We start from the raw sequence: 14,280 nt of genomic DNA on the forward strand, positions 1-14,280 counted from the left end.
GTCTTTTCCCCAATTAATGGACTTTGGGCCTTTGTCAAATATCAGCTGCTCATAGGTGGATGAATTTATGTCTGGATTCTCAATTCTGTTCCATTGGTCTGTGTATCTGTTGTTGTACAAGTACCAGGCTGCTTTGACTACCATGGCGGTGTAATAGGTTCTAAAATCAGGTAGTGTGAGGCCTCCTACTTTGTTGGTCTTCTTCAGTAATGCTTTACTTATCCAAGGCCTCTTCCCTTTCCATATGAAGTTGGTGATTTGTTTCTCCGTATCATTAAAAAGTGCTGGTGGAATTTGGATCAGGATTGCATTATATCTGTTGATTGCTTTGGGTAGAATTGACATTTTCACAATGTTGAGTCTTCCTATCCATGAGGAAGACATGTTTTTCCACTTAACGTAAGTCTCTTTTGGTTTCTTGCAGTATCTTGTAGTTTTCTTTGTAAAGCCTTTATAGTAAATAAACCAGAAGCCTCTGTTGCAAAAACAAAAACACCAAAAAAAAACCCAGTTTTATGGGGTAAACTCACTAATGAAGTCTGGAAATTAGGTATTTTGACTCCAGGCTAGGGCTCTTTGCTCTTCTGTAGCAGGGCAGACAGATATTGTTTACGTATTTGTCTTTGCCCTTCTCTCAGGTGTGGACCCCTCAAGATCGTCAGTGTATCCTGAGTACCTTAGCACAGTTACTCCTGGATAAGGACTGTACTGTGCTGGTTGGTCGCCAGCTGCGCCCTCTCCTTTTGGATTTACTGGAAAGGAACGCTGAAGCCATTAAAGCTGGAGGCCAGGTCAACCATGATCTACATGAACGGCTCTGTGTGTCCATGAGCAAACTCATTGGTAACCATCCTGATGTCCTTCCGTGAGTAGTAGTTTTATTCTTTATGTTTCTCCTTAAGGTGGTAAAACCTGCTCTCTCCTGGGAAGTAAGGAGGGGTCCAAACTGAGAAGGAGGGGAGAGGGAAATACAGAAAGGAGAGAGATAAATTGTACTGTTTTATTAAAATCACAGCAGAATCCAATACCCACTTTATAGTTCAGTGACCTTTAACTGGGTTTCTTCAAAGTCTTGGCCATCAGGAAAGGTCTGGCAAGATGGCTAAGATATGATTCTTGTCCTCAAAGATTGTAGCATCTGGCAGTGGAGACAGATGTGCATATAAGGCCAAATTAAATAAGTTTTAGCTCAGGCAGTTATAGCATCCACTTCAGATGGTTGAGATTTCACCCTTGTTGGAGCAGCTGAATGGATGGATTAGAAGAGCTCTAGTGTCCGTTCTGCTAGGAGCCCTGGTGGCTCACTGGTTGAACAGTCGGCTGCTAACTGAAAAGTTGGTGGTTCACACCAACCAGTCACTCTCTGGGAGAAAGATGTGGCAGTTTGCTTCCATAAAGATATCAGCCTTGAAAACTCTATGGGGCAGTTTTATTCTGCCCTGGGTCACCATGAGTCAGAATTGACTTGACGGCAATGGGAGTGTCCCTTCCATGGGGAGTGGTGATTCAGTGGTAGAATTCTCACCTTCTAAGTGGGAGACTTAGGTTCAATTCCTGGCTAAGGCGCCTCATGCACAGCTACCACTTATCTGTCAGTGAAGGCTTGTGTGTTGCTATGATGCTGAACAGATTTCAGCGGTGCTTCCAAACTAAGATGGACTAGGAAGAAAGGCCTGGCAATCTCTTCCTGAAAATCAGCCAGTGAAAACCCTATGGATCACAACAGTCTGATCCACAACTGATCATGGGGATGGCGGCAGTGCAGGACTGGGCAGTATTTCTTTCTGTTGTGCATGGGGTCTCCGTGAGATGGGGGCTAACTCTACAGCAGCTCACAACAACAATGTCTTTTTTTGCTTTCTGTAAATCTCTCCAAATCATTGTGGTAAGAAGCTGTGTTAAAACTGGATTCTAATGTATTTCTCTTTTAAACTGGTAGTAAAATATGGTTTGTGTGGAATAGTCAAAAGAGGCAGCAAAATTTAGTGTCGGTTTTTTTTTTTTTTTTTTTTTTTTTCTTTTTTTTTTTTTTTGAGAAGATGAAGAACTTTCATTCTCCATGTTGTTCTGTAAGTTATAGGAGCATCTCTTATATCCAGTGTTTTATTTATTGGTCTTCATCAACACAGTAAGTTCACTTTGACTTTCTTGGAAGTGTTACCTCGAGTCTAGTCCTTGACTGAGGGAATAAGAAATGAAGGCTTAGGGGGAAACCATATTTGTAGCAAGTGCTCCAGATTTCCTCTGTAGAGGAAGGTAAGGTTTTCCTAATAAATTTATATAGAATGCAGTCATTCATTCAGTTAAAAAATATCGAGTTTCTCTTTATTAAGCCCTGGGACACATCATGGGGATAAAAATGTCAAATATAACAGGGTCTCCGTCTTTAAGGAACTCAAAACCAACATTAAACATTAAATACATTAAGTGCTGTAATAGAGGTGTGAGCCAAATAAATGTAGCAGGAAAATCATTAAAGTAAGAAAGATGAGTGTGTTATCCTCCTGGAAATTAGAGAAAGTTTTGTAATGTAGCAGATTGCAGAGAGAGAGGATAGGAAGAATGAGAGGAGAAGAGAAATGGAGGTGGGGATGAAAGTCTAGAAAAAACTAGAGAAACCAAAGAGGAGAAACCCAGTCACCTGGAATCCTAATGCCTTTCACTTGTGATTCAGAGTTCATACCTCTTTCTGAGGCCCAGCCGCCTACCTGCTTGTGGCTTCCATAGGGAACTTCAGTAGTCTTAAAAGACATTTCTTTTTTCTTTTTTTGCTTATAAGTTAGTGTTCATTACTGTTTTTGTATGTAGAGTCCTTGAACAATTTTTTTCTCCACTAAATTCTTTGTCAGGACTCTGTGAACACTCCCAGTCTGTTGATGCGTTCTCTATTCTGATATATCAGTTAGGTTTCAAGGCTCTGTTCTTAAAAAATTATCCAGTTTTGTTCCTAACTTGCCACTCTTCACTTTGATTAAACTTGTGGTCACAAATTTCCTCAGCTGTAGCCTCGTAGACAGTTTCGGATGGCTCATGTAATCCATCACGTGTTGATGTTTTTTCTGTGGTGTTCTCTCACAGTGTAACCTTATTTCTAATTCCATTTTGCCTCTATTAGTTCTTTGAGTTTTCTTTTAGTTTGTTCTTACTTTCTGTCTTGCTTCTCCCCTCCCTGTGGTCCTTGCAGGTCCCTTTAACACACTCTCCTTTCAACTGTGGCATGCAGATCTTGTTGAAAACACGCAGGATGACCACAACTACTCTTGCATTTAATAGACACATCCCCAACTCTCACAGGTATTATTTCCGTTTTACAGATGAGGAGACTGAAGCTCAGAGATATTAAATATCTTGCCCAAGGTGCCCTTGCTAGAAAGTGGCAGAGCTGGAATTCAGTCCCAGGTTGGCTGCCTCCAAAGTCCACGCTGTTTTTTTTCTCACCCTATTTAACCCATTTGTCTGTTTGCTGACTGATTTACACATAACTTAATCTTAACAACATGTTATAGCTAGTGATTATACCTGTAACTCCAGCAGGGAAAGAATTATTGCCCAGGTTCATTTGAATTGTATTTTGGGTTAATTTCTTGGCTTCAGTTTTGTGTCTGTTGCCAGCTTGTCCTAGGCAGGTGGATCCATATCAGTGTTGCCCAGCCATGGTCTTTTTGAGCAGTTGCAGCAGATTGAATACTATGGTGAAGCATGGAATCCTCCTGAAGGGTATGTTTCATATGAAATCATGCTGGCATACGACAGAATGAGGGATCAAAAGTAGTTCTGCTATGATACAACTCTGCGTAGGTAATTTAAAAACTGCATTCAAAAGTGCCTTAAAGATGACATTCCCATTTGCTGTAATTTATTGAAAATTTTTTCCCCTCTAAGTACAGTTTTACTTGTTCTGCCAGCTTTCCTGTGATGAAAAGAATGTCCTGGTGGAATGGCATCCATTTTTTCTTTTAATTACAAAAATAGGATCTTCAGATTATACTCAACAATATAGAATTGTAAAAAGCAATAGGTCTTCTCCACCCTGAAATCCTGCCCTCCAGAAGTAACTTTTGTTAGTAGCTTGGTATGTTTCCTTCCAAACATCTTTTCTCTTTCTTCTTCTTGCAGACACATGAGGGTGTGCGTGTTAATACATTTATATGTACCCATATATATATTTTCTTATTGTTGTGCTCTAAGTGAAAGTTTACAATTCAAGTTGGTGTCTCATACAAAAATTTATACATACATTGTTATGTGACCTTAGTTGCTCTCCCTATACTGTGACAGCACACTCCTCCTTCGCACCCCGGATTTCCTGTGTCCATTCAACCAGCTCCTGACCCTCTCTGCCTTCTCGTCTCACCTCTGGACAGGAGTTGGCCATTTAGTCTCAGGTATCTACTTGAGCTAAGAAGCACACTCTTCATGAGTATCATTTTAGGTCCCATAGTCCAGTCTAATCTTTGTCTGAAGAGTTGGCCTCCGGAATGGTTTTAGTTTTGGGCTAATAGAGAGTCCAGGTGCCATGTCTTCCGGGGTCCCTCCTGTATCAATCAAACCATTAAGTCTGGTCTTTTTACTATAATTTGAGTTCTGCACCCCACTTTTCTCCTCCTTCAGGGACCATCTGTGGTAGCTGGGCCATCTAGTTCTTCTGGTCTTAGGCTGATGAAGTCTCTGGTTTATGTGGCCCTTTCTGTCTCTTGGGCTAATACTTTCCTTTTGTCTTTGGTGTTCTTCTCCTTTGCTCCAGGTGGGTTAGGATCAATTGATGCATCTTAGATGGCTGCTCGCTAGCTTTTAAGACCTTAGACAAGGTGAACATTCTTTACTAATTAAGCTAAGATGTTGTTTAGTTTAAAGATGATTTCAGGGGATAGTTTTGGTTCAAGGCTTAAAAGATTTGTTCAGGGCAGTAGATTCTAGGGTTCTTTCAGTCTCAATGGCTCCAGTAAGTCTGGATTCCATAAGAATTTGAAATCCTGTTCCACATTTTCCTGAACCTTTTGATCAGGATTCATCTACTGAGTCCTTGATCAAAATGTTTAGTAGTGGTAGCCAGGCACCACCCAGTTCTTCTGGTCTCATGGCAAAGGAGGCAGTATTTCATGGAGGCAGTTACACCTGCAGTCTAGTTCTTTCTTCGATTCCTGTGCCTTCTTATTTCGCTGCTGCTCTAGGCAAATAAAGACCAACTGTTATGTCTCGAATGGCTGTTAGCAACCTTTTAAGACCCCAGGCACTACTCATCAAACTAGAGGGTAGAACAGAAACTTTAAAATCAATATTGGGCTACTTGACTGGACAGTCCCATGAAGCCATGACCCTAAACTTTCAAACTAAGAGAGTTAATCCCATTAGGTGTTTGATTTTATCTAAGTAGTATCAACAACTGCAATCTCTTTTTTTTCTTTTGTTTGCTGTCATTGTAAAATTATATATAACACATTTGCCATTTTGCCCTTTTTCTGATAACATTTAATAATATACTAAATTTAATAAAAATTTTATATTGTAGTTTTTAAGTTGTGGTTTGTTTTTCAACTTAGTTACATATGAATATCATTGCATGCCACTACGATAAGTTATTTTAATAGTTGCATAGTATCTCATCACCTATTCTTATCTCTGTGCTGAACAAGCAAGTTGTTTTTGATTTTTAATGTATAATGTGGCATCTTTGTGCATGGGTATTTGTGGACCTGCAGTGGGGATTAAAAATAGGCATTTGGAGACAGAAGAGTGATACATTAATGGTAATATTTATTTATATAGGACTTTGTAGTCTTTAAGTACATATATGTGTATATGTGTGTATATATATGTATACATGTTATTTTCTTAATCTTTATACTGTGACATATTCAGTTATCATTAGTCCCATTTCAGATTTTTAGCAAGGTTAACTAAGTTGCTGTAAGTGTCAGAGCCAGAACTGGACTACAGGTCTTATCTCCATTGCTGGAGTGGTGTGATGGACTTGCCCAAGTGAGTGGCTCATCCGAGATTGATGATCATCTGGGTGGTGTTCCTTATTGTATGCTAGACCTTAGAACTCTTGTTTCAGAAAAGAAAGCCTTCCCCTCAGTCCTTGGGAATTTTCTAGGGCAAAATATGATCATGTTATTGTGGCTAAAAATGCTTTATTGTTTCATCTGTCATTGGCTAGATCAGAGTTTCAGAATACTCCCTAAGAATGCTGGATCTCTAGAGCAGAGGGTGCTGTAGTCACATAAGTGTGGGAGGGACTTCTGACCAATTCCCTCTTTTGATTTACAGTTACGCCAGGCTCTCTTCCCCTGCTCAGCCCACCAACTCAGGGACATAGCCAGTGTACTGTGCTCATTTCTACCTACCCTCCTCAAGGACCCATTGGATCAGGTTGACCCCTTGGTTACTGCTTATTTACCTACTTGTTTGCTGTGGCTGTCTGCTGGTCCCACATGTGCTGCCAGCACCAGCTGCCTAAGAGCTCTTAGAAAGCCAGTTCCTCGCCACCCCCACACCACAGCAGCCAGGGTGCTCTTTCAAACTACAGCTGAATCTTGTTAGACCCACAGGCTCAGTCTCCTTCAGAGTACCATGAATATTAATTTACCAAACCACTATTTGCCTCACTCACTGCTTGGAGTCTATTTCCTAGATTCTCATTCTTGAATCCTGTGCCCCAGCCAAGGTCCTGGCCTCTTCTCTCCCAAACCCTTCCCCTATGCTCTCTGTCTGCTCCATGGCCAGTGAATTCCCTTATATACTCAGCCTCTGCCTTCACTGATTTGTGGCAGTCCCAAGGATACTGTGTCCCCTTTGGTACTCAGGTGGGGACCTTTCATTCTTGCCCTCCATATCTTCAGGTTAGAGTGTCTACTGGGTGTCCTCCTTTCTTCCCTGTGAGCTTTCAGGACATTGTTTCCCCATTAGTCTGTATAACCCTTGTCTCTGCTTCATTTTTGGCTTCTTCTTTTTTGTGATCATTGACCACCTCCTGGTTCCCTTTCTTCACTGAAAAATTTGGCAAATGGCCTGCAGTCTTCTTTCCCACCCCAACTCCAGTTATCATACTTGGAACACCTGTACAATGCTGACTCAGCCATTTCTTCGCCAGTCAGTCTCCAGTGACCTTCTTTTCCATTCCATTTCTGCTAACTGCTATGGTTACGCCTTGGGCCTAACCCACAGCTGCACCACCACCTTTGAAATCTCTGATTCAAACGTCTCATTCCCTGATTGCTGTCCCCTACCCCTCTAGCGAGGAGCTCTGGTGGCGCAGTGGTTAAAGCTCTTGGCTGCTAACCAAAACGTCGGTGGTTCGAACCCACCAGCCGCTCCATGGGAGAAAGATGTGGCAGTCTGCTTCCGTAAACATTTACAGCCTTGGAAACCATATGGGGCCGTTCTACTCTGTCCTATAGGTTCATCATGGGTTGGAATTGACTCGATGGCAGTGGGTTACCCCTCTAACTAACTTGCTTAAGTACAGTTATTGTAACTGGTCTTTTTCCTCACCAGGACTGCCAGTTCTTTCTTCCTGTCTGTCAGCCTCTCCCTGTCTCTCACTCTCCTCAAGAAGCTTAAAATTCTATTTTCCACATTATGTTTGCTATCTTTCTATTAACCTCCACTCCCTTGTCCATCTTCCAGTGTTCATGCCTGCCTAGAAGACCCAAACTCTTCTTTTTTAATAATGTGTTTTATATTTGTTGTTGTTGAAAATAATACACAGCAGAACATGCACCTGTTCAGCAATTTCTACATGTACAATTCAGTGACATTGATTACATTCTTAAGTTGTGCAATAATTTTTACGCTCCTTTTCTGAATTGTTTCTCCCCCATTAACATAGACTCACTGCCCCCTGAACTTCTTAACTAACCTTTCAGGTTGCTGTTGTCTGTTTGATCCCGTGTACATAGTTGTTGAAAGAGTGCAGTGCTCAAGGCAGTCTTATTAATTAAGCTAAACTATTGTTTGGGAAACCCCAATTCTTTTTTTTTTTTTTCTTTTTATTGTAGTTTAAGTGAAACTTTACAATTCAAGTTAGTCTCTCATGCAAAAATTTATGCATACATTGTTATGTGACCCTAACCTCTCTCCTTATACTGTGACAGCATACTCCTCCTTTCCACTCCTCATTTCCCATATCCATTCAGCCAGCTCCTGACCCTTCTGCCTTCTCATCTCACCTCGGACAGAAGCTGCCTGTTTAGTCTCATATATCTACTTAGAAGCACATTCTTCACGAGTATCATTTTATGTCCTACAGTCCAGTCCAATCTTTGTCTGAAGAGTTGACCTCGGGAATTGGTTTAGTTCTGGAAACCCCAACTCTTGATGAATCCACCTTCTTCATGTCTGCAGTGGAGCAGCTGAAACACATCGAACATGGAGTTGGAATGTCTGAATTTGAACAGCCAGTCTGCTGTTACATAATTGTGACCTTGAGCAAGTAACATAACCACTCTAGACTTTAGCTTCCTCATCTGTAACTTGGGGATAGTAGTACCTACTATTGACACACTTCTTGTTTTCAGAGTAGACATGGTTAATGAGGGTGCAGGAAGAGCAACAGGCTGAATCAATAGCTTCCATCATAGGCCAGCACATACAGGACACCAGAGGAGTTTGAACTTGTGCGTTTTCCCAGTCCTTGGGTTTCCTTCCAGGCAACCGTGCCAGGGAGTACAAGAGAAGAAATAAGAAGGATGTGCTACTACATTATTTATTACCCATACTTTCTTAACCAGAATCTGCTGAGAATCGCCATGTCTGCCGTGCACAGAAATTCTGTGGAGCAGGCTCAAGATTTTTAATATATAATTTGTATTCTGTTATTTATCTGGTGACTTCTACCTTTTGTCTACAGTGAAAACTCCCTAGCTAGACCACCTATGGCTCCAGTTTTTTTGTTTTTACTTTTTACTTCATGATTTTTCTCTTTGTGATACCATTAGCTTGAGAGCAAGCTCTGTAGCTAGAGAGAGTAGGAGTAAGAGAGGTGTAGTTTCTGCTTCGGTGGAACACTTTGCTTAGATTGGTCTAACTCAGCTGGGTCTAACTTTCATGCTACAAACTAAACAGTCGGTATGTTCACTTTTCCTATTTTGGCTCTTTTTCCACAAGGAGTCTCTGTGTGGTACAAATGGTTAACTTGCTTGGCTGCTAACCAAAAAGTTGGTAAAGGTTTGAGTCCACCCAAAGGTGCTTTGGAAGAAAGGCGTGGTGATCTACTTTCAAAAAATCAGCCAGTGAAAACCCTATGAAGCACAGTTCTACTCTGACACACGTGGGGTCGCCATTAGTCTGAATAGACTCAGTGGTAACTGATTTCTCCCTCCCCCAACAAGGTTTTGTTGACCTATACGTCTCTTGTCGTCGTTCTTTTGCTGTTTCTTTTCCTTTCCCCAGTACAATAGAATTTCTCCTCAGAATTATCTTCTGCTGGATGCTTTCACTTAACACCTCCACTATAGGATTATTATGAGGATTAAATGTAACATTTAATTTAACAACTATTTATTGACCACCTGCTGTGTTTCAGGCACTGTGCTAGGTGATGGGATACAGCGTTGAGTAAATTAGACCAAAATTCTACCTTCTTGGAGCTGACATTCTAATGGAGATGTACATTTGTAGGTATGGCACTTGCCGCTTGCCACTTAGCTGGCATCACTTCTCTTTTGTTCCTTAAGCAACTGCCTGGCACATGGTAAACCACTGATAAATGTTAACGATCATCATCGTTAGAACGTTCCCCTTGCCCTGAAATTCTCTGAGGCTTTCAAATTAGCTTGCTCTCCCATGTTATTTGTTTACCAACATATTTCTAATATTTGTACAGTGCCTGCCACATAAGAGATGCTCAATAAATATTTATTTAATGAGTAAATAAATAAAGAAGACCTGTGTAACTCAGTTTACCTCAGTGTTTCTGATGGAGACTCCTGGAATTCATCATAGAAGAGTACATCCGTACATCTTGGGTGAGAAACACAGACAGTACAATGAAGCCCCAACGGTGGCGTCCCAGGCTGTGTATGATCTGGCCCCTGCCCTCCTTTCCAGCCTCATTTCCTGTCAGTTGACATCTTACTGTGATTGCTGCGGCACACCAGGCTGTTTCCCTTCGCTGTCTCGTTGAACTTTTTGTTTCCTCTGCCTGGAATGACTTTTTAATTCATGTTCTCTTGAGGATCCCCTCTTCATCTTTTAAGATGTAACCTAAGCATCTCTTCTTAACTCCCCCAAGGTCAGTTGAATTTTTTTCTTTGTGCCTCTAGTTGTTTCTGTAAGGGGCTGTCTTGTGTAGTAGACAGTGAGCTTCATAAGAGAAGTATTTTCTTGGTTTTGAATCACTAGGAGACACTAGGAGACTTGACACAGTGTCTGGCTGATAGTAAGAGTTTACCAAAATGTTTGTTGACAGTGAGTGGTTTTTTTGGTAGTAAACACTTGTGATAAGTACCTCTGCTTTTGTGGGTGTAATCTCTTCTGTGGACATCCTCTTAGAAATCTCCCACCTTGGTTCTGGCTCCTGAGCTTGAATAGGATACAATCTTAGGACTAGGTGGATTTAGCATTTGTCCTCCTTTGTTCCTAGACCCTTGGAATACCTGTTATGTTTCTCCTGTCTTGTCTCTGTAGGAATGTATACTTTGATGTTTCCACCAAAACACAAAAATATTCTTTATTTCTAAAGGTTTGCCCTGAGATATTTCAAGGACACTTCCCCAGTTTTTCAGAGACTCTTCCTAGAGAGTTCTGACGCTAATCTAGTCCGCTATGGGCGCCGGCGGATGAAGCTCCGGGACCTAATGGAAGCGGCTTACAAGTTTCTGCAGCAAGAGCAGTCTGTATTCCGGGAGCTCTGGGACTGGAGTGTGTGTGTCCCTCTCCTCAGAAGCCATGACACTTTGGTCCGCTGGTGCGTAGCTTTGGGGCATCTCCTGTGCTGCTCGTGTGGGGATGGCAGAGGGTGTAGAGGGAAAGGAAACTTGTTATTTTTGTTCTTGTCCCTTTTGGGTTCTTATTCCCTTTCCTTAAGCATGTTCCACATCAAAGGAAATGAGATGGTACAGAATGTGAAGCAGTCATCCCAGGCTTAGTTCTACCAGAATGGAATTCTGCCTTTTTTATTTTCAGTTAATTCATCATGCCTGATTTGTATTTTCTACTCTTAATTGTGTGTAATAGTAATTCTTTAAGATTTCATTTCCTAGTATATAGTTAACTAGTAAATTTTCTTTATTCCTTAGAATCATCTGCAGATCAATTGACTTTCCATACTTTTTTTTTTTCTCTCTTACAGGTACACAGCCAATTGTCTTGCTTTGGTCACCTGTATGAATGAAGAACACAAGTTATCATTCCTCAAGAAGATTTTTAATAGTGAGGAATTGATCCATTTCAGGTTGAGGTAAGGAGGCTCTTTCCTGGAGAACTTCATATGACTTTACTGCTAACTGAAGTAACTGATGAAATCCTGGCTTTCTCCAGGTTACTTGAAGATGCCCAGCTGCAGGACTTGGAGAAGGCCTTGGTTTTGGCCAATCCAGAATCCTCCCTTTGGCGTAAGGATAAGGAGCTGCAGTATGTACAGGGACACCTTGTTTCAGCAGACCTGTCCTCCAGGGTTACCGCTGTCTGTGGTGTGGTGCTGCCTGGGCAGCCACTGGCTCCTGAAGAGCAGGTATGTTGACATAATGTGGGTGGGTGGCACCCGCTTGTCCCCTCCTAAACACTGAGTGTCCTCTTTCCCTTGGCTGGGTTCTGTGTACTAGGTGTCAGCCAAATCGAGGTTGCTTAATTGCTACTCCATTTTTGTTGTTGTTATTGTTGTAGTTTAGATGAAGTTTACATTTCAAGATAGTCTCCCATCCAGAAATTTATACATACATTATTATGTGACCCTAATTGCTCTCCCCATACTGTGACAGCACACTCATCCTTTCCAGCCCTGATTCCCCATGTCCATTCAACCAGCTCCTAACCCTCTCTGCTTTCCCATCTCACCTCCGGACAGAAGCTGCCCGTTTAGTCTTATATCTACTTGAGCTAAGAGGCACACTCCTCACGAATATCACTTTATGTCCCACAGTCCAGTCCAATCTCTGTCTGAAGAGACGACCTCCAAAATTGTTTTAGTTCTGGGCTGATAGAGAATCTGGAGGCCATGCTTTCCTGGGTACCTCCTGTCTCATTCAGACCATTAAGTCTGGTCTTCTTACTAGAATTTGAGTTCTGCACCCCACCTTTCTCTTACTGCATCTGGGACTCTCTGTTGTGTTCCCTGTCATGGCGGTCATTGGTGGTAGCCGGGCACCATCTAGTTCTGGTCTCAGGCTGATGAAGTCTCTGGTTTACGTAGCCCTTTCTGTCTCTTGGGCTACTACTTTCCTTGTGTCTTTGGTGTTCTTCATTCTTCTTTACTCCAGGTGGTTGGGACCGATTTCTGCATCTTAGATGGCCACTTGCAAGCTTTTAAGACGCCAGATGCCACTCACCAAAGCAGGATGCAGAACATTTTCATAATAAGCTTCATTATGCCAGTTGACCTAGATGTCCTCTGAAAGCATGGTCCCCAGATCCCTGCCCCTGCTACTCTGTCCCTCAAAGTGTTTTATTGTATTCAGGAAACTTCTTAGCTTTGGTTTAGTCCAGTAGCACCGACTTTCCCTGTAGTGTGTGCCGTCCATCCCTTCACCGAAGATAATTCTTATCTACTATCAAGTTAGTAAATAAACCTCACCCTCCCTCCCTATCCTGATAACCATCAAAGAATGTTTTCTTCTGTGTTTAAACCTTTTCTTGAGTTCTTATAATAGTGGTCTTATACAATATTTGTCTTTCTGTGACTGACTAAATTCACTCGCATAATGACCTCCAGCTTCCTCCATGTTATGTTTCATGGCTTCATCGTTTTTCTTTATCCTTGTGTAGTATTCCACTGTGTGGATATACCATAATTTGTTTATCCATTCGTCTGTTGGTGGGCACCTAGGTTGTTTCCATCTTTTTGCTATTGTGAACAGTGCTGCAGTGAACATGGGTGTGCATCTATCTATTCGTGTGACAGCTGTTGTTTCTCTAGGATATATTCCAGGGGGCGGGATAGCTGGATCTTATGGTACTACTATTTCTAGCTTTTTAAGGAAGCACCAAATCGATTTCCAAAGTGGTTGTACCATTTTACATTCCCACCAACAGTGTATAAGTGTTCCAGTCTCTCCACAACCTCTTCAGCATTTATTACTTTGTGTTTTTTGGATTAATGCTAGCCTTGTTGGGGTGAGATGATATCTCATTGTAGTTTTTGATCTGCATTTCTTTAATGGCTAATGATCATGAGCGTTTCTTCATGTGTCTGTTAGCCTCCTGAATTTCTTCCTTGGCAAAGTGCATGTTCAGATCCTTTGCCGATTTTTTAATTGGGTTATTTGTCTTTTTGTTGTTGAGGTTTTGCGGTATCTTGTAGATTTTAGAGATTAGGTGCTGATCGGATTTGTTGTAGCCAAAAATTTTTTCCCAGTCTGTAGGTTGTCTTTTGACTCTTCTGGTGAAGTCTTTTGCTGAGCATAAGTGTTTGATTTTTAGGAGCTCCCATTTATCTAGTCTCTCTTCTAGTGCTTGTGCATTGTTACTTATGGTTCGTATTGTGTTTATGCCATGTATTAGGGCTCCTAGCGTTGTCCCTATTTTTTCTTCCAAGATCTTCATTGTTCTCTATTTTATATTTAGGTCTCTGACCCATTTTGAGTTAGTTTTTGTGCATGTTGTGAGGTATGGGTCTTGTTTCAGTTTTTTGCAGATGGATATCCAGTTATGCCAGCACCATTTATTAAAGAGACTGTCTTTTCCCCAGTTAACAGACTTTGGGCCTTTGTCAAACATCAGCTGCTCGTAGGTGGATGAATTTATGTCTGGATTCTCAATTCTGCTCCATTGGTATGTGTATCTGTTGTTGTACCAGTACCAGGCTGTTTTGAGTACCGCGACAGTATAATAGGTTCTAAAATCAGGTAGTGTGAGGCCTCCCAGTTTGTTCTTCTTGAGTAATGCTTTACATATTCAGGGCCTCTTCCCTTTCCGTATGAAGTTGGTGATTTGTTTCTCCGTCTCGTTAAAAAATGCCAGTGGAATTTGGATCGAGATGGCATCGTAGCTGTAGATCACTTTGGGTAGAATTGACATTTTCACAATGTTGAGTCTACCTATCCATGAGCAAGGTATGTTTTTCTACTTTTGCAGGTCTCTTTTGGTTTCTTGCAGTAGTGTCTTGTAGTTTTCATTGTATAG

The 14,280-nt window shown here is 41.5% G+C and overlaps 1 protein-coding gene across 1 annotated transcript in view; it reads left to right on the plus strand.

Annotated features, from left to right (window-relative positions):
- MDN1 (midasin AAA ATPase 1) overlaps window positions 1–14,280 on the plus strand; it is a 178,376-nt gene that overhangs the window by 26,115 nt on the left and 137,981 nt on the right. The window contains exons 2-5 of the mRNA XM_023742487.1: window positions 639–865; window positions 10,685–10,909; window positions 11,294–11,401; window positions 11,482–11,674. Of these exons, the coding sequence (XP_023598255.1) occupies window positions 639–865; window positions 10,685–10,909; window positions 11,294–11,401; window positions 11,482–11,674 (753 nt within the window). The remainder of the gene's footprint in view (window positions 1–638; window positions 866–10,684; window positions 10,910–11,293; window positions 11,402–11,481; window positions 11,675–14,280) is intronic.

This window comes from Trichechus manatus, unplaced genomic scaffold (assembly GCF_000243295.1).
Source record: "Trichechus manatus latirostris isolate Lorelei unplaced genomic scaffold, TriManLat1.0 scaffold00211, whole genome shotgun sequence".
In the NCBI taxonomy this organism is placed as follows: Eukaryota; Metazoa; Chordata; class Mammalia; order Sirenia; family Trichechidae; genus Trichechus; species Trichechus manatus.